General features: G+C 46.1%; 1 protein-coding gene across 1 annotated transcript in view; it reads left to right on the top strand.

The window, feature by feature from the left end:
* LOC147678567 (vomeronasal type-2 receptor 26-like) overlaps window positions 1-20,493 on the top strand; it is a 59,423-nt gene extending 38,930 nt beyond the window's left edge. The window contains exons 3-4 of the mRNA XM_086946602.1: window positions 19,374-19,497; window positions 19,574-20,493. Coding sequence (XP_086802728.1) covers window positions 19,374-19,497; window positions 19,574-20,493 — 1,044 coding nt within the window. The remainder of the gene's footprint in view (window positions 1-19,373; window positions 19,498-19,573) is intronic.
* The last annotated feature ends 209 nt before the right edge of the window (window positions 20,494-20,702 follow it).

Raw genomic sequence — 20,702 nt, 5'->3', positions numbered from 1 at the left:
GTGAAGTCTGACCGCTGGCCCGGTGTTGGGTCGACTGCATAGTCCGCCCCGCCTCGTAGGCTTGCGCAACTGAAACCAAACAAAACAAGAAGCGTGAGTACATCATTACAGCTTCACAACATGTGCAACCGCACATACCTCTTATAACAATTGGAGGACCAACGCCCCACACGTTTAACTTGTTCGACATTCAGACCCCTGGCTGTAGCCTCTGTAGCAGCCCCTATCCGAAAGGAATGGGTCCCAAACTCGCCCGGGTTCAAGCCCGCAGCAGTAATCGACATCGCAAGCACCCGCTGAAACTGAAACCTCGTCAGTGGGGTGGCGTCAGCGTGTCTCAACAAGGTCCCCCCCCATGATGCCACCCTTTGTGCTAAATATTCCTCTACACAACTCACCGGGCACATGGAGGACCCGGGGATCCTTTGTATGATTATGCAATCACCCATCGCACCCTGATCGGTCTTGGACCTGACGAACGAGACAGTCATTGTCTCCCCTCTGATCTGAACGTGCTCATGGCACAGTCCCCCCATCACGTCCTGCTTGTTCCTCGCCACTAGTTCGCTTACCCGCATACCCCCATGGAATGCCAGCGTAAAAGCGGCTCGGAATAACACTGTTTCATACTGGGATGAGCATGTTGCAGGGAGTCTAGATAATAACAGGGCCAACCTATCCAAACCTATCGGGCGCCTTTCATCTACTCTGCGACCCTCAAGGCGTTGCCACCCACATAGCGCTTTTTGCACAACGAAAGATGCTGTCGGGTCCTGGATCCCATGAGCCCTAGCCACAAAGGAAATGGCGGCCCGATGCCTCTGGGCCGTAGCCACTGATTTGCCTGCCTGACGTAAAGACAGTAGGAATTTCACTACCAACTCCTCCTGGCCCCAAAGCTCCCCTCTAGCCGCCCCCAAAAAGGCCCAATAGGAACGGAACGCCCCTTCATATGCCTTCCTCGTCCTGGGTGCTAAACTCTCTCCCACGAGGTGCTGTAGTTCGGGGCACCGAGAGACCAGAGAGCTTCGGGAAAGGGTGCTGCCACCGGGTCCGCTGTGGGCAGAAAACCCCAGAAGGCCTGCATACGAAAACGAGAAAGCGCATCAGCCGCCTGGTTCATCACCCCCGGGACATGTCTTGCCTTAAATAGTACATTCAATTGCATACACAATAACACAATTTCCTTGAGCAATCTCAGAATCCATTTGCATCGTGCTGCCTGGCTATTGATACACTCAACAACGGTCATGTTATCAGACCAGAATACCACAGAGTGATCTCTGAACCCCTCGGGCCAAGTTCTCAGGGCCACCAGAATGGGAAAAAGTTCTAGGAAAGCAATGTTACTTGTCAGACCACTATCATGCCACCATGACCAATGCTCCCTGCCGAATCTGTCCACAGCCCCAGCTCCTCAGAGGACACGGCCGGTTTGTTCCAGACAATTCGACCATTGAAATCCGCCAGAAATGCCAACCAAATGCGCATGTCCTGGCGAACCTCTGCCGAGAGCCTTGTGCGATGATGACCCTCCTTCAGGCCGACCATGGCTTGAGCGATCGAGCGAGAAAAGGGGCGGGCCATCGGAATAACTCTTAGGGCAAAATTCAACTGCCCCACCAATTGCTGTAATTGATGTAGCTTAACCTTAGACTCACTTATACACATTTGCAGGGATGCCCTGAATCTTAACACTTTGTCACCTGGTAAACGAAAACAACCTTCTTCGGAATCGAGCTCGATCCCCAGAAACTCGAGGCAAGTCGAGGGACCCACAGTCTTACCTGGTGCCAATGGCACGCCAAACTGATTCATCAAGACACAAAATGCAGTCAAAGCCTGTCCACATTCCGGATCCCCGGCTGCCCCCAGAAACAAAAAGTCATCGAGATAATGCATAACATGTTGAAACCCCGTCTTCTTTGTGAAGACCCATTGCAGGAAGCAACTGAACTTTTCGAAATAGGCACATGATATAGAGCACCCCATCGGCATACACCTATCCATGTAATAGTGACCCTGAAACATGAAACCAAGGAGACGCTGATCGTCTGGATGTACCGGGAGCAACCGGAACGCTGACTCGATATCAGATTTTGCCATCAGCGCACCGGGCCCCAGGCGATTCAATATGGCTACGGCCTCATCGAAGGATGCGTACCGCACCGAACACACTTCCGGGTCTATCGCATCGTTTACGGAAAGACCACGTGGGGCAGATAAATTATGTATCAGCCGAAACTCACCCGGGTCCTTCTTGGGGACCACCCCTAAAGGGGAACAAACAAAGTTAGCAACTGGTGGCATATTAAATGGACCGGCGACTCGACCTCGAGCCACCTCCTTCCCGATCTTTTTCTGTACCACGGTCGTATGCTGTAAGACCGATATCTGGTTTTTACATTTTGCTATACCCTGAAACTCCCCCACTGGGATGCGGAAACCATATGAAAATCCGTTCCGCAACACCCCAGCGGAAGCGTGATCCGGGTATACGCTGAGCCAGGGAATCATTGCCATGGTATCAATCGGAGTAGGTAAAGGCGCCCCTCGGACTATGTCAGACCTGTTTGGCGCCTCCTCTACCCCCGTTATCACCCGTTTTGGCTCTGCACATGGACTCAGGGTGGGATGATTGCCCACACCCCCCACATTCGTGCCTAAATTTGCATGACCCCTGGGGCCTAGTACATTTCCCCCTGTTAAAGTTCCAACAAACCCCCCTTTTACCTGCGTTGCCGATTGGCCTCGAGTGATTGTCGTTACTCGTACCTGATCGAAAGGGCGTCCCCGCATATTGGCGGGAGGATTCACCAACGTTACTCCCTACCAATGGCACCTTCAACATACCAGAATCCTCCATTTTGGACCAGGACACAGAATCATAACAATCCCAAGTTAAGTTTTTATCATGCTCTTTCGCTTTTCTGAAAATATTATCGTAACAAAACCAATGGTTGCCCTCGTGAGATACTGAATACCCCATGATCCGTGACTGATAAATCGGCAATTCGGGCAGCAATTCGGGCCTACGTTCACCCAAGATGGATGTAAAAACCCCCCATGCTTTGCCCCAATTACCAATGTTTTCATTTACCTTAAAGGTGGCCATCTTTGCGCGCCAAACACTCGGATGCATGAGCTCCTTCTGGCTCTTAACATGCTCCATCTCATAATGATCGGTAAGCAACGAGAAGATGTTTATATACTCCCCTGCCCATATCTTCTCTTTGATAGCCAGAGGGACATGTTGACCCAACTTTTCCCTTCGAGAGGGTGCCGACTCATCCCTCGCAATCGGCAATGGCCGCTTACCTGAACCGGAAGCTGTATCTGCGACTGGACCTGACCCAGGTGGTTTCTCTACTGCCGCAGCCGGCGATGGTGCCTTCGTCGCTTCCCTTGTTTCCCGCAGCTGCTTCATCAACACCTGCGCGTCGTCAGCCGTGGCGCCCTTGCTACCTTTACCCAACCACGCTGCTAATTGTGCTGCCAGCTCGGGCGGCATATCCTCCCCGGACACGGGGGTGACCACCACGGGAATCGGATTCCCTTCCTCCGGCACAGGGGGTGCTTCGAGTGGAGTACAGGGAACTGGGACGTCTCCCCCAGCTGCTCCCCTTCTGGGCCTCTTGCCTTTTCCTCCTGGAGCTGCTCCTGCCAGAGGACGTTTCGGCCCCCCTTCCTCGTCTTTCTCCGCCATTCGCTTCTTTAGGTCGGTCACCTCTTTCATGAGAACACGCAGCATCTGGTCGGTAGTCATTCGCTTTCCCGCCTTCTTAGGCATTCTCCGACAGAGTATCTGCAAAACAAACAAGAAAGATTACAACGCTCAAAATTGGCTCTTCGTTCCGTCTCGAGCTCACGTGCAGCGAGGTGGTGCAGCTTCAGAGCACAGGAACAAGAGGATGCTTCCTTGGCTTGTTGCTCCTTTTATCCGTCTTCAGGGCGGGCGTAAACCCGCCCCGGCCTGCCCCGAGGGCGTGGCCCGGCCGCGTCAGTGTCTAGGCCAGCCCACTCCAGGGCGGGAAAAAGGCGGGCCCCGGCTACGCCGCTTCGGGCATACCAGCCGAGACTCGCCTCCCGCCCAAGATGGCTTCCCGGGGGGATCGTGGTACTCCGCCATACGTTCGGGGGGACCGAGTGGTCGCCCCTTTCCATGAGTGCTTCCAGGGAATTATGCCATGATGTCCATTATAATGTGCTTTGCATTGCACACTACTTGCACATTGATTGAGTGATAGAATTTCCTGTTCGTGAAGATATATTCATTCACTGCTGGGAGACAAATAGCGACATGTGTACTGTCTATGCAGCCGATCACATGAGGGAATTGCGCTGCCTGGTAAAGTCCAATTTTGTCATATTAAAATCCTGTGGGGTTGTGGGGAAGGTGATATGGGTATGGATCCTTGTCATCATGGCGTCAAGGAAGGTTTTGAAGAAGCGTGAAAGTGGGATTTGTGATACCCTTCCAGCTACAGCTACTACCCCCTGGAAACTGCCTGAGGCTAGTAGGTGCAGGCAACAGAGGACCTGTACATGTGCGGGATAGCATGGGTCCTACGGGTTTGGCGCTGCATTAGGGGTTCCATTGCTGCTGTTAGGTGGATGATCATTGCACTGTTCAGCCTTTACTTATCACAGATTTCATCCTCTGTTTGTCCCAGCAATGTGATGCGCACTCTGAAAATCCTCTCCTGTATTCTTTTTCTGCGCTGGGCTGCTGCATGGATCCTCATCCTTCTTGCTATCACGTAGAGTGCTGCCATTGTGAAAAGCTTCAGGGGGCTTCTGCATCAGTTTTAAAGGGTTTCTGATTGGCTGCACCTGTGCAATTTCTTTTAAAACAGTACCACCTGATTGTGATTTCCCTTTAAATTGCAATTTTCACTGTTCAAAGCACTGTCCAGAGGCAAAGGTACTGACTTGTAAATGCTCGATCCATTTGGCATTCAGAGCACCTTGGCAGCCATTGTTAGGACCTCAATATGAGTTCCTTGGTGCCAATTAAATGACCAAGTGGCTGTGAGAATCAGTCCCTATTTTACCCGATTAGAGCCTGAGAATTTTTGTTATATTTTATTTTTGCCACAGTGGCTTTCAGGTTGGGTGATTGGTATGCGCGTGAAGCACCTCCATTTCCTCGAACAATTAAGCAAACAAGTAAAACATATTGAGCATAATGTGCCTATATGTAGGACTGCATATGGTATTATACTATATTGATACATTAACTTTCAAAGACCAGATTCTTTCGGGGTAGCCGCCTTGGAGCAAATCCATGGTATAATAAAGATTGTAGGCTTGCTAGAGCAAGATTGACCACAGCTATTAAAAACAGGGACCTAGTAAGCATCCGTGACTGCAGAAGGGCCTATAAACAGGTACAGGGCATAGCCAAAAAGCTATGGGAGGAAGGGAGATGGGAAGAGCTAGAGGAAGCCATTGGTCATCCTGACTCTCGACTATATCGGCTGTTAGTGGCCAAGACAAATTTTGAACGCAACCCTCCCCTGGCCAACAACATTACATCATTAGAATGGTACAATCACTTTATTGAGCTATGTTCTGGTAATACTACCAATAGTTTTCGGATGCCCCCCAGTTTGGGCGTCCAATGAAGTATAATTGTATTTACCAGGAAAGAGATTATGAGCTCCTTGGATGCCATTATACCTGCTAAAGCCCCAGGCCCAGACGGCATCCCAGGCGATCTCTTTTGCGCTGACAGGGCGAACTGGGTAACTTACTTTAGGAACTTGGCCAATGACATTGCCGGAGGAGGAAATATTCTGAACTTGTGGAAGGGGGCTGAAGTGATTCCAATCTTCAAAAGTGGTCTATGCCCTCCAACTACTGCCCAATTAGCTTGATCGATTGTGCTTCTGTCACTCGCTTTTAATTAAAATCCAAACCTTGGATGGATGAGAAGAACATCCTTTCTCCCTTACAGGCAGGCTTTCAACAGAAGACCAGCACTACTGATCAGGCTTTTCGCCTTCTCTTGCTATATTGGAAGGTGGTTGTGTTGGGCAAAGGCAGTTTATATCTTGCCTTTATCTACCTAAAAACGCCTTCGACCTTGTCCCTAGAGACCAACTCTGGCAAACCCTCATGAACATGGGAATGCCCCTCGAAATTCTAAAACCTTTGGTCAGGTTGCATGAAGATAACTTTGAATGTGTGAGGTGGGGCAACCAGGGTAACTTTCCGACCCAATCAAGATTCGGCATGGGGTATGGCAAGGGTGCGTCTTGGCCCCTACCCTGTTTTCTCTTTATGTCAACCAGATTGTCGACCTTTTATGTTCAACTCCAGCTGATGCCCCTTCATTGGCGAATCAGAAGATAGCTAATTTGCTCTTCGCTGATGATACCCTTTTGGTATCTAAACCTCCTATGGGTCTCCAGAAGCTGCTGGACAAATTTAAGGCGTTCTGTGATGCGAGGGGCTTGGTTATACCCTCAAAACCAAGTTGATGGTAATGAACCCTCGTATATCCTTTAAACTGAACCTGGTCCTAGATAATGTCCCTTTGGAGAGGGTTAGCTCCTTTGAATATTTGGGAATAGTGGTCTCCGATAGTATGACCTGAAATAATCAGTTGAATAAGGCGTCTCTAAAATTCTCCCAGCTAGCAGGGGCATTACGACGGGAGATTTGCTTATCATATACGAAGCCTGTAGCCCCAGCTCTTAAACTCTACAGCTCAAAGGTTGTGAGTAGTGTACTCTAATGTGCAGAACTGTGGGTTCTGGTGGACGCAAGGAAATTAACAACAGTTGAAAACAAGTTTTTTAGAAGTCTTGTAGCCTTGCCTTTTAGCACCCCCTCCTTCCTTTGAAACTTAACCTGGGAGTTAGGTCTAAAAATGACCATGCGAGTCTGCACCCCTTGCTTTTTTGGTATAGGTTGATCACCACCCCGACCTGGCCCCTTATGTTGCTGCTTTTAATGAAGTGTCCGCCCTAGACAGGAACAAAAAAATTGGGTGGATAAAATATGTTCACACTGTTCGGGCAGCAATTGGCCTCCCTAATGAGCCTGCTAGTTCTCCACTACAGTACTGAAAGGACCAGCTAAAGCGTTAATATTGGCTATGGGTAGAACAGACCACCTATTCGAGGATTCGTCATGGTTGTCTAACCGATGTTTTTTTAGACATAAAAACCTTGAAATACCTTGAGAAATATCTCGATATCATCAAAGTGCCTGGGGACAGGAAATTGTATACCCTGTTTAAGTTTGGCTGCTTACCCATCAATGCCTTTACCAACCTTTGGCTAAATAACATCAGCCAGCCCAAGGGATGCCCATCCTGTCCCGGCCCAAACAAAACTGTGGGCCATGTTTTCTTTGCATGTCCAGCCTACGACAGACCATGAAGGAATTGGTTGGTCCCACTATGCAGACTGCTGGGGACCCACAGCCATCTTGACGCACTACGAATTCTAAGATCAGATACGAGACCTTCCTTTGTATGTGCCATTGCAACATTTCTTGGCCGGTTTTGGGCCATTAGGCGAAGGCTCCTGTCCAATCTTCCTTTTGCCAGGGACCAGCTGTAATAAAAATCTCATGACTCAAGGGTGCTTTAATCCTTAGGATCCTGTTTTTAACTTTCTTCTTAAAGCTTTTATCAAACATTTTTAAATTGTGGATATTGTTAGTCAATATTGCACTTTATCCATGTTTTATCCTTTTACTTGATTTGTAATTGAGTATACACATAGAAATGTTGCATCTTAGTGATTTCCTCCGTGTTTACAATTCTTATGATATGATACTTGACCATTTGAACCTGGTGCACTAAATATCTACTTTTACTAGTGTTAACTGTATCATGGGTCCTACTGTTAATGAAGAATATGTTTGTATCTTTTATGGTTTTACAACCGAAATAAAGATGATGATGATGATACATTAACGGAAACAGCATCTAGGATTAGATGTGGTCGAATAAGGCTGATGTAAATTTGCTGCCACTGGTAGTTCAAATGTTGGTTAAATGTTGCAAAGCCTGTATTTTTTTATTGGGAAAGAACAGTGTTTAACAAGAACAGTGTGGATAAAGAAACATAAACTCAAATGGTACATTGAAAGAGGGACAAAGGAAGATAAATATGTAAAGAGGGAGCCCAGGAAGCACCCCCAACTTCTACAAATATAATAAAAATACCAAAGGGAAAGGGATGTTTATTCTCCTGATAAACGGAAAAAGCAGGTGCTGCTGTAAATATTTTTGGGGGAAATTCTGCATAACACCCCTTTCTGGAAGAAAGCTTTCACCAAGTTGGGCTTCTTGCAAAGTGTCAGAAATGGTTTCATCAGGCTAGTATTAAGTTATATGCATGATAATATCCCACTCGCAACAAGCATTTACTACCTAATCTGGTGACGAGACACTGCCAAATATATTGCTGAAGGATGGTCAGCAATTTTGCTCATGTAACAACATAAAACCTGGGGTATGATTTAGAGTTTGGCGGACGCGTTTCCCCATCACAAACGTGAAGGCATTCCATTACCTTATTACAAGCTCTGTAGGCTATAATGCACTTGTAATATGGCTACCTATCACCTTTACAATAATTAATGACACTAATGTCTTTTGATCGGGGAACGGCCACTACAACGCGGGCATTTCCACGCAATACCATAACCACGCATGCATTACAACGCATGTGTGGTTACCACAAATAGCCTTTACCATGCATACCTTTACTACGAGATACATAGTAAAGGCATAGGGGCTAAAGGAAAAATTAAAAAAGGGGGGTTGGGTGTTCCCCCCCCCAAAAAACCCCCCAAAATACGTGTGATTGAAAATGGGGGTGTTGAGGGGGTCTCCCCACAAAAACAAAACATGCAGGGCAACATTTTAAGTGTTAAGGGCAGGGGTATTCATAGAAAGGAATGGGGCAAAGTAACTTTTTATTTGTAAATTAATTGTTAAATCAAAAAGAATTGAAAAATGAATTAAAAAAGAACATTCTTGAAAGTAAACTGCATATAAATGCAGCAGGTGCCATCTAGTAGAGAAAAAAAGATTCTTGTATCACAGCTGAGAATCCAAGTGCTGAATTGGGGCAGGGGATCTGAGCCTTTACCATGAATATTTCAATATCATGCATGGTTTTACAACGAAAATCGTTGTAAAGGTATGCATGATAAAGGCATTTTTGTGGTACAGGTTTTGCGTGGCAATGTTATTCGCGTTGTAAAGGCATGCGTTGCAACAGAATGCATTACAACGTCATACAGCCCTTTTGATCATTTGAAGGAATATGTAGACTTCTGTAGGGTTGAAATGCACTACTTCTATGTAGGGCTTATTTTATCATTGTTTAAGGATACTTATTTTAAGCACCCTTCTTATGCACATTATGTCTATATTACAAAGGAATAAAATCAGAAAAAATAATCCAGCTATACTAAACACCTTTAATATATTTGTTTGGGCAACCAATCTCTGTGTTTTTATTGTGCTGATTGTATCATTAACTCTGTGTTCATGCAGTCTAGAGCTACTCAGATTCTAAAATCCCCAAACTAATTCACTATGGAATTTAAAACCAAGAGCATGAAGCAAATTTGGGGCAGTGTCCCTGGATTTGCTCCCTATTAGACAGGTTTTCTATGTAGGGCAACTCTAGGTACATGTCATCACCTAAGAATCAACCTGCCTCATTAGCCAATACTTTGAAAAATTGGGTTGTGGTTGAGGGGGGTGTGAGCCCTTCTCAAGCAACAGCCACAATTCATGTCAGAGTAAACCAAAAATGTCATCAAATTCACCTGTGTTTAACCCTCTAGTAGCTTGGCACAAAAGCATTCTGACCTAACTTAAAGGCAATGTTAAAGTATTTATGCAGCACATAAACAGATATAAAGTGAAAACTCATCAAAGGAAAATCCCTCACCAATTTAGAAAAATAGAGCAGAATGTAATTAATGATATGACATAAAAATGACAAAAATACAATCAGTAGAAACAAACTCTGCAGGGGGCACATCGGAGGAGGCCATTTTGGCTGAGGTGACGGTCTAGTCTGCCTTTTAGGACCTAGATCAGCCTCCTATTTAGAGGGCTTTGTGTCTGACGCGCGGCAGAATCAACTGCCTTTAGAAGTATCCTGGCACTTTACTAAGCTCTGCATTTGTAAAGGAATCGTTTTTAGATTGTTGCTCGCAATTACTGTCTGAATGATTTACGATTCAGCATAGCACTTTTTAAATTCATTATTTGTTTCTGGTTTATGTGCACTATATTTTACTTTTACCTGTGATACTCACTGTTAAGGCACCACTTCTCTCCCTGGTCCACTGCAGCTTGTGCTGTTTGTGTTGAGGGAGGCTGCAAGCGCGGTACACGGGGAGTGAATCACACTCACTTCCGGGGGCACATCAGAGGAGGCCATTTTGGCTGAGGTGACGGTCTAGTCTTCGTACTAGGACCGAGCTCAGCCTCGTATTTAGAGGGCTTTGGGACTGACGCGCGGCAGAATTGACTGCCTTTAGAAGTAACCTGGCACTTTACTAAGCTCTTCATTTTTAAAGGAACCGTTTTTAGATTGTCACTCGCAATTACTGTCTGATTGATTTACGATTCAGCAGAGCACTTTTTAAATTCATTATTTGTTTCTGGTTTATGTGTACTATATTTTACTTTTATCTGTGATACTCACTGTTAAGGCGCTGCTTCTCTCCCCGGTCCACCGCAGCTTGTGCTGTTTGCGTCGAGGGAGGCTGCAAGCGCGGTACACGGGGAGTGAATCACACTCACTTCTGGGGGCACATCAGAGGAGGCCATTTTGGCTGAGGTGACGGTCTAGTCTTCGTACTAGGACAGAGCTCATCCTCCTAATTACAGCACTGATGGCGCAGGCGCGTCAAAGGCAAGCCTGTCTGCGCCGATCCGCGCCAGGTACGGGCCCAGGGCCAGATATGCTGCCTCTCCAGGCCCAAAACAATCTCTCACTAGGGATCTTATAATATCACTAAATACTGGTCGAAACATATGCCATTAGTCCTTGAATGTGGCCAACTGGGAGGGTCCGATTAGCTGCAACCATTGTAGAAGGTCTTTTGGCTTCTCTCAAGCATCACTGGTAAAGGTTCCATTTAAAGGCCTACGCGGGGGGCTTATAAATGCTCGATCAATGTGCAAACATGCTCTGCATTTCTATGATTTAATAACAGAGGGGGAACTAGACTGTCTGTTCATAACTGAGACTTGTTTAAAAACCTGGTGTAACCCAGAAATTGTGAACTCTCTCCCCCCCTGATTTTTAATCCAAAGGGCAGATAGACCTGAACAACGTGGAAGAGGCCTCACAATAATCTATTGTGAGACCCTGAAGTGCAAAACAAATGAGCTTCCGGATCTTAAAGGAGCGGAAAGTATCAGCTTCTGCTTTCAGGTTCACAACTCTTTTACCTTTGCAGGTGCTTTAGTTTATTGACCTCCTGGACAGCAAAATGAGTTCCCAGAGAGCATTGGGGAGGTGCTCAGTAACCTGGCTCTCAGGTTTTCTAATTTCACGCTACTAGGTGATATAAATCTTCATCTGGACTCCCCCATAGATATGGCTGCAATCTGTTTCAAGGATATAATGAGTGTTCTCTGCCTAATACAACTCACCCTGGATATCACACACAGGGCAGGCCATATCCTCGACTGCATCTGCTCTAACTTAGAAACGCTTAAAGTAAAGCCTCCACTCACACAAACATGGTCGGATAATAAATGTATTCCATTTGAACTTTCAGTGAAGGATAGCCCCACAGGCAAAGGTAAAGCAATAATGTCCTAACAGGGTAAACCTTGCTGGAAAACGGTTATAGGACACCCTGATTTTTTGATTAAAGCTCTTGAAAGGAGACCCACTATGACAGGAAACCCGATTACGGATAATCAGCTGTTTGGGGACTGGATGCTTGAACTTAGTGAGCAGTGGAGTCCCACAGCTCCGAGAAGTAGGGCACGTAATAAGAAAATGTCCGCACCTTGGTTTTCAGTCCTTTTGAAAGAAAAGCAAGGGGAAGTAAGGGCATTAGAACGTAGGTGGCACCGAAATTATAAGAGTAAGAATCTTAGCATTTATAAATCTTCACGGAAACAATATAATGCCCTGACCAAGACGGCTAAAATGAACTTCTATATGGAAGCCATAAAAAACAATGATAACAAGCAGAAAGAGATCTTTAAGATAGTAAACATGTTCAGAAACCCTAAAAGCTTGCTGAAAGAAATCCCCCCTCTCAGATTCTCTGTAACGCCTTAGATGACTTCTTTGAAGAAAAAGTGCAGACTCCTATTAAAGATTTTCTTCACCCGACTCTATCGAGTCCAGATGAGGGGATCCCTGCAGGTACCGACACTGCCTGCATGAACACCTTCCTGCCCATCAACCTGGAGGAAACTCGCCAGGCTATATTGTCTATTAAGACGGGTTCTCTGTTTGATCCTTGCACCCCATAGTACAGGCCCTTGTTGACACTGTCAACCCCATTATTAATAATATAATTAACTCCTCACTTGGTCTGGCAATGATTCCTACAGAATGGAAACTTGCCGCGGTAAAGCCTCTGCCAGAAGAAGCAATTGGCAGATCCCACAACCCTTTCAAATCTACGGCCTATTTCGCTTCTACCAGTTCTGTGTAAACTAACTGAAATATTTGTGAATAGGCAACTTACGACCTTCCTAGAGGACAACAATGTTTGGCACCCCAATCAATCGGGTTTTAGGGCCCAACACTCTACAGAGTCAGCACTCCTTTTTACTGCGGAAACCCTACGTTCTACAATGGATCAGGGCAAAAAGGCTGTTCTGGTACTATTAGACCTGTCTGCGGCCTTTGACACGGTCTCACATGCCATCTTCGTAGACCGTCTAGCTACATCTGGCATAGCAGGAAACATTTTAGAATGGATTAAGAACTTCCTGAAGAACAGGCGGCAAGTGATCACGTTAGGGCAGTTCAGCTCAGAAGAAAAAGCGCTGACATCAGGGGTCCCTCAGGATTTTAGCCTGAGCCCGACGCTTTTTAATGTATATATGGCCCCCCTGACTAAGCTAATATCGTCCTTTAAGATTAACACCATCTCTTATGCAGACGATACGCAGCTCATCCTGGTGCTGGACAACGACTAGACGGAGGCAGAAGAAAATCTTAAAAACTGCCTCTCAGCCACCTTTGAATGGATGAGTAACAACTACCTGAGGTGCAACTCAAGAAAAACAGAAATTCTGACTTTTGGGCTACAAAATCATTTCATTCCAAAGCGGTGGTGACCTAAAAAATGCCATTGCACCCCCTAGCACAATCAATGCAGCTAGGTACTTAGGAATTAAGTTTGATGCTACTCTGTCATTGAAGCAACAGGCCTTGGCCGTGGCTGGCAGCTGTTTTAACATCATTAAAGGTCTGAGGAAATTCTTTGACCTAATACCACTCTCAGCCAGACAAATGGTGGCGGTTCCCCTTATAACATCCCGGCTGGACTACTGTAACAGTTTGTATGCAGGTCAAAACAAAGCAGTTATGCATAAGCTGCAGATGGGTCATCATGCAGCTGCCCGACTGGTGCTGAGATGGCCCAGGAAATCATCTGCCTCAGCTGCATTGGATGCCCTGCACTGGCTACCTATTCACAGGCAGGCAGGGCTATGGCGGGGGACTCTGGCTCTCGCCGGATGCTATCGGCGGCGACTTTGCGCTCGCTGCGTCGTAAGGTAAGAGATTGTCCTCATGGCTCTCCGGACCCTTTAAGTGGGCCTTTTCAGTGTCCCACCTGTTGTTTTAATATCCCAAAATCGCAGCCCATTTGTAGTTTACTCTCTAGTCCTCCTACTACTTGTGACTCGGAGCTGGCGACTGATGCCGCCAGACAACCAAGTCTTAAAATATTCCATCTGAATGTCAGGTCTTTGCCCTGTCACTACCAAGATGTATTCACCCTGATTACTGATGACAAACCGGACATATTTTTCTTTTCTGAAACTTGGTTGCATGATCAATCCAACGCTGTTATAAATTTAGCCCTCCCGCCGGGATACACCATGCACTCTCTACACCGGACTACTAGAGGTGGAGGTATCGCACTTGCACTAAAATCCTGCTATTCATGTGTGTGGAAGCCCATCACTATAGCTGGGTGTGAGAGCGCGCATTTTAATATCTCAGTTAATCCCAATTTTTCTTTATCGGGATTATTAATCTATAGGCCACCTGGCCCTGAGGGCTCCTTTTGCCATAGTCTCTTAGAGGTTGTTTCCTCTTTGATTTTGAAATCATCCAACTTTACGATAATCGGCGACCTGAATTTACACATGGACGCCCCCCTTTCTAATCTGGTCTCCAACTTGTTGGCTGATCTTGAAGCCTTTCAAATAAATCAACTGGTGCAATCACCGACCCATATAGGTGGTCATTTGTTAGATCCTGTTCTGACAAATCTTACCACTAATATTCTTGTGCTTTCGCCTAAGCCTATGGCTTGGACTGATCACTGTTTGATAGAAGCCCATGTCACCATCCCTAATCCCTCCTACAATAATAATACCCCGGGTCTTTTTAAGCGCCCTTGGAGAAAACTCGATCTGGAACATTTCCATCAGTTGTTGATGGAACATCATCCTCAACCTCCATCGGAGGTCTCTCTTGGGTATGACAACTTCTGCGAGTGGCTTAATCACTCCCTAGATGTGTTAATACCAGCTAGGTGGAGCAAGACTAGATCTAGCCCTTCCAGCCCTTGGTATGATGAATCCCTTAGACTGCTCAAATCTACCTGTAAAAAAGCTGAACGTGCATGGCGTAAAACTTACGACGCGGATCTTAAGTCCGCCTACAGGGCCTGCACGAGAGTCTATCATCGGGCCATCTGCTCTGCCAGAGCAGCCTTTTACTCCCGGGAGATAAAAAATAGTTCCAATCCCACAAAAGTAATTTTTATGGTCTGCAAAGACCTTACAAGTAAACAAAATCAATCTGCCACTCTGGCAGCCTCCCTAGAGCACTGTGAGGATCTGGCGTCATTCTTTATTGAAAAAGTCGAGGCCATTTATAAGTCATTCTCCCAGTCTATCATCCAGGAGAATAACACAACACCTAAGGCTTCCATACCACTGCTGACTATTCCCAGCCCTACGCTAGAGGAATTTAAAGCCTTGACAACGAAGGTTAAATCCGGCTCACCTGATGACCCCATGAGACCCATTCAATTCCAGGAATTTGCTGAGTGCTGCTACCCGGCCATGCACAGTCTCATCGAGCTGTCTTTTAACACCGGCTGTGTGCCTAGTGCTTGGAAGCAGGCTACCATCATTCCCATTCTAAAAAAAACGGCCCTCGACCCCACTAAATCGGAACATTATCGGCCGATTTCCCTGCTTCCCTGGCTAGCGAAATTAGCAGAATCTCACGCTAACCGCATCCTGTCACTCCATCTGCAGGAAGCGAAAATACTGGATAAATCACAAAACGGGTTCCGTGCGGGTCACAGTACCGAAACGGCTCTTCTAGCAGTGGTGGAGAACATCAGGAAGATGTTGGACCAAGGTCAAACGGCGGCACTGATCCTATTGGATCTTAGTGCCGCGTTTGACACGGTGTCCCATCAGATCCTCCTCCATCGCCTCGAGGAGGCCGGAGTTGGAGAGAGAGCACCCGAGTGGTTTCGATCTTTTCTCACTGATCGAACTTTTAAAGTTTCCACTCCCCCTTTTGTTTCTGCTCCTCGTCCGATCCTGCAGGGCATCCCGCAGGGGTCGGCCCTAAGCCCTACCTTATTTAATTTGTATGTCCAACCGCTGGCTCAGGTCGCCCATAGTTTTGGTCTCTCCATGGTGTCATACGCCGATGACACGCAGCTGGCGGTGGCACTTAATGGAGAGACCAACATGGATGCTGCCTCTTTTCAGACCGCGTTAAAAGCTGTGGTGGGCTGGATGGCGAACAATCGCCTCCAACTGAATGCCTCTAAAACCGAGGTTATTATTTTTGGTAGGGAAAGTGAGCTTTGGGGCGAGCAGTGGTGGCCATCTGAATTAGGCCCTATTCCCACCCCAGTGGCTGAAGTTAGGAACCTTGGGGTGTGGTTGGATGATAAACTTTCATTCACCGCCCACACTAAATGGGTTGCCGGAACTTGTTTTGGTGCCCTGAGGTGTTTGCGACCCATTTTTAAGTTTTTCGATGCTGACACGAGACAGATCATTGTCCAGGCCACAGTCTTGGCTAGATTAGATTACGCCAGCTCTTTGTTCTTAGGCGTTAATCAAGCAGAACTAGTTCGCCTCCAGTGGGTGCAAAATGCGGCCGCCAGGATGTTGGTGGGTCTTCCGAAGTTTGTTTCTGCGCGTCGCACTATTCAGGATCTTCACTGGCTGCCTATGGGGCAAAGAATCAAATTCAAAACCCTTTGTCTAACTTTTAAAATCTTGAAGTTGGCTTCTCCCCCTATTTTGTCTCAATTAATCTGTCATTATGAGCCATCTAGAGCTCTCCGATCCTCAGGGACTAACCTTGCTGTAGTGCCACGTTTTAAAAGAGCAAGGATGGGCGGACGCTCTTTTGCTGTGATGGCAGCAGCTCTCTGGAATTCCCTGCCCGCCTCTCTTCGTTCCATTCCTGATCTGCTCCCGTTCAGAAAAGCCTTGAAGACCTTGTTATTTTCCACTGTTTAGTCTTTTCTGGTCACTAGTTTCCGTGTTGTGTTTTTACCTTCTCCTAAGCGCCGGGACGCCTCTTGGCTGCGGCATCCGTTGCGCTTTACAAAATAAAATAACATAACATAACATAACAAGCGTGTGTTGTTTAAGGTCCTAGATATCACTTTTAGGGCCTTTCACTCACGAGGGCCCAAGTATCTTCAAAAGAGCTTCATACGATATCTCCCAACCCGTAACCTGAGATCCTCCAATGCAAACTTGCTGACCATTGCCGCCTTCAGACTGATCACAAAGGGAGGGAAATCTCTGGCAGTTTTAGGATCTAAGGCTTGGAATCAACTTCCCTTTCTTCTTTGCCAAACCGCCTCTGAATCAGTCTTAGGAAATTACTTAAGACCTGGATTTAGAGCCTTCCCGATACACGGTGTAAAGCTTTAATTTGATTGTATAGCCCCACTGATAAGAGCAGTTGACCAGTTTTTTCATCAATCTGGTACTTGTTCCCAGCGCCAATATGCTCCCTGGAGTGATAGCTGCGCTATACAAAAACACATTTACATTACATTACAAAAAGTAAGGTAAGCATAGTGCCTGAAAGAACAAAGTGCCACTCGCAGTTATTTTGTCATGGAAGACTGGGTTAGAGTTCAGGCTGAACTCGATGGAGCACAGGGACCAGGTTATTCCTGTTTTAAGAGTTACCTTCTAATGACAAGTGCAAAGAGCCCAGTTTGTGGTATAGAAGGTGGTGAGGACTGGGTAGAGCATTGCAGATGGTTATCACTGTAGTGCAAAGAGCAGGCTAGGTGTCAGTCTTCTCTTTAGTGCAAATATTCTGTGGGGAATACAGACTGTCATTGCTGGAGATTTGCAGTGGTGGCCACCGCTGGCTGGTGATGGCTGGTGATGTTGCAGCGCTAACTACAGATCTCGCTTTGCTGGCTGTTGCTCTGGGGGCTGTAGCGTGAAGAGCTGGGTTCAGCCGAGCTTCATTTTGGCCAGGGGCATAGGCAGCAAACTCTTGGAGCGAACTGGCCTTTTCTCAGTTTCACAGAGACAAAAACTTTTAGGACTTTGCCTTTCCTTCAAGGATGATCTCAACATCTGCTACACCAGGGATTCAAGATCTGCAGGGCACCTTTTGAGTATCAATAACTCACCCCGGCAGTGTCCTGCAGAACTCAGGCAGCTCCAGTTGCAGGTTCCATTGCAGTGCCAGGCAGCAGGTCAGTTGGATATATGCAGTGAGGCCTCTAGATCTTGTTTTGTCCCTGTGGCTTAAAATACATCAGTCAGCTGACCATTGGAGTCACTTTGCACTGGGATGAAAGGAGCCGCTCAGTCTTACTTCTCAACAAGCACAACAGACCTCAAGCAGCAGGGCATCAGGGTTTCCTTCTTCTATAGTATCCACAGGTCCAGAAGTGTACTGAAGATTGGGTCTAAGAGTCCTTCCTCTTTTTATGCCTGATACCTTTTTTGAAGTAGGAGAAGCTTCTTGAGTTTCCCCCTATAGAGGTCTCTGGAATTTCCTGCCTCCCTGCATTGGTCCCAGTCTGTCTCGGGGCACATTGGGCAAATGCAAGTCCTTTGTGTGTGAGCTGAGCCAGTGCCTTTGAAAGTCAGGCGAGGTAGGTGACACCTCCACCCTCTATCCTGACAGGGATGGCCGATCCTGCCAACACCCTGACCCTCTATTGCTGTCTGGCAGGAATACCCAAAAGCCCACTACTAACTACACCTGGTCTTGCGACCCAGGAAACATTTTGTAGGCACCAAATTGTTATTACAAGAAAATGCCATTGTTCTGCATGTGGTATTTATATAATTGTGACACCAAACATAATATTCCTACCTGCCCTCTAATCACAGATTATCACTTATTAAAGTAATAAGGTAACCCAAAGTTATCCTATGAGAGATGTAGGCCTTGCAATAGTGGAAAACAAATTTCTAACGTTTTGCACTCACAGGACATGTAAAACGTAAAAGTAAATGGCCAACCCTTTAAATTCAATGCTCCCATCCCTATGGGCTGTTTAGGGCCTTCCATGAAGTGTGTTATATGTATTAGAAAGGAATGTTTGTGTGGGGCAAACATTTTATTTCACAAGGTTCAGATGGCAGTCCCAGCTGCACACACACGCTGCCGTTGCAGGCCTGGGACATGTTTGAAAAGCTACTGAAGTAGAAAGCCCTATCAGTGCTGCAGATTCGCTAATTTAATTTAATTTACAGGCCGTTGGTACCCATAGTAGGCCTTTATTGGGTCTTACAAGTGAACTGAATGAGCCCAATCACTTTAGCACTGGTTAGCACTGATAAAGTGCAGAGAATCCCCAAGGCCAACAAAAAACAAATTCAGCAAAAAAAGAAGAGAGAAGGGAAATATTTGGGGAGACTGCTCTGCGTCTGACAGTTCCAAAATTACCAAAGTGGGACCCAAAAGTCAATCAATAGCCTAGTAGCAACTAAGCTATTGGAGAATTGGTTTAACTCCTTCAAATCATTCCTAGTAATCGATGGTTTCCAGTAGTAACTCACCCTTTGTGCTTCCTTTCTATGGCCTCTCATCATTAGGAGCAGCGCCTTTTAAAGTGGTTGAACATTTTAATGGCAATTTAAACAACCAATATACCCTGAACATTAATCCCTTACTCATTATGACCCTTTTTTCTGTGCCCAGGTTCCTGTGTCTGTGTGCAATCCGAGCTGTCCCACTGGATTTAGAAAGTTTACTATACCAGGCAAGCCCATTTGCTGTTTCCAGTGTGTCCAGTGCTTACTAGGGGAGATTTCTAACCAAACAGGTAAGAGAAATGAGCATGTTCATTTGGTTGGTCAAGAACAACGCACTAATGCACATTTCATTATTTCATATCTCAGATTCCATTGAATGCTTCAAATGCCCCTGGGATCAGTGGCCCAATAAGAAAAGTGAAAGATGCATTCCAAAGGTCACAGACTTTCTCTCATTTAAGGAAGCTTTTGGAGCTACACTGACAGCAACCAGCATTTTGTTATCAGTGATTCCTGCTTTAATCCTTGGAATCTTTGTCTATTACAGAAACACACCCATTGTCAAAGCAAGCAACTCTAACCTCAGCTACCTGCTACTTCTTTCTCTCATCCTGTGCTTTCTCTGTGCTTTGGCTTTCATTGGATACCCCTCAGCTGAAAAATGCATGTTCCGCCAGGCTGCATTTGGAATCACATTTGCTCTCTGTGTTGCTTGCATTTTGGCCAAAACCATCATGGTGGTCATTGCGTTCAATGCCACCAAACCCAACAGTGCCTTCAAGAAATGGGTTGGACCTAACCTGTCTTATACGATCATTAGCATTAGTACTCTGAGTCAGATTCTTCTATGTGTTTTTTGGTTGCTTCTCAATCCCCCTTTTGCTGAATATAACACCCACACCCAACCTGGAATTATCATCGCAGAATGCAATGAGGGTTCCCCTGTCGCTTTCTGGTGCATGCTGGGATACCTTGGGCTTCTGGCCTCCATAAGCTTCATAGTGGCCTTCCTGGCTAGGAAACTGCCTGACAGCTTCAACGAGGCTCAATACATCACCTTTAGCATGCTAGCCTTCCTCAGCGTCTGGCTCTCATTTATTCCAGCCTATCTCAGTACCAAGGGCAAGTACATGGTGGCCATGGAGATTTTTGCTATTTTGTCTTCTACCTTAGCTTTGGTTTTGTGTATTTTTTCACCAAAATGTTACATAATTCTCTTGAGACCTAAAAGGAATACCAAAGAATATCTAATGGGCCGTGGTGCAGGACAAACCAAGAAATTCTAGTCTACTACTGTAAACCTGTTGAAGTTAGATATACATTTTCCTTCATTTTCTGTCATATGTGTCTGACATGGTACATACACTCTAGATACTTACACTACCAATAAATTCAAATATGCTAAAGATCATTATTTTTATCTCCCATTGTTAGCTTATTGTTGACTTCACATCTATGTTACATAGTGTTGACACAGGTAGGTGTTTTGTGTTGT

This window comes from Lissotriton vulgaris, chromosome 12, assembly GCF_964263255.1.
Source record: "Lissotriton vulgaris chromosome 12, aLisVul1.2, whole genome shotgun sequence".
NCBI lineage: Eukaryota > Metazoa > Chordata > Amphibia > Caudata > Salamandridae > Lissotriton > Lissotriton vulgaris.
This window is presented reverse-complemented; position numbering and strand designations above follow the sequence as displayed.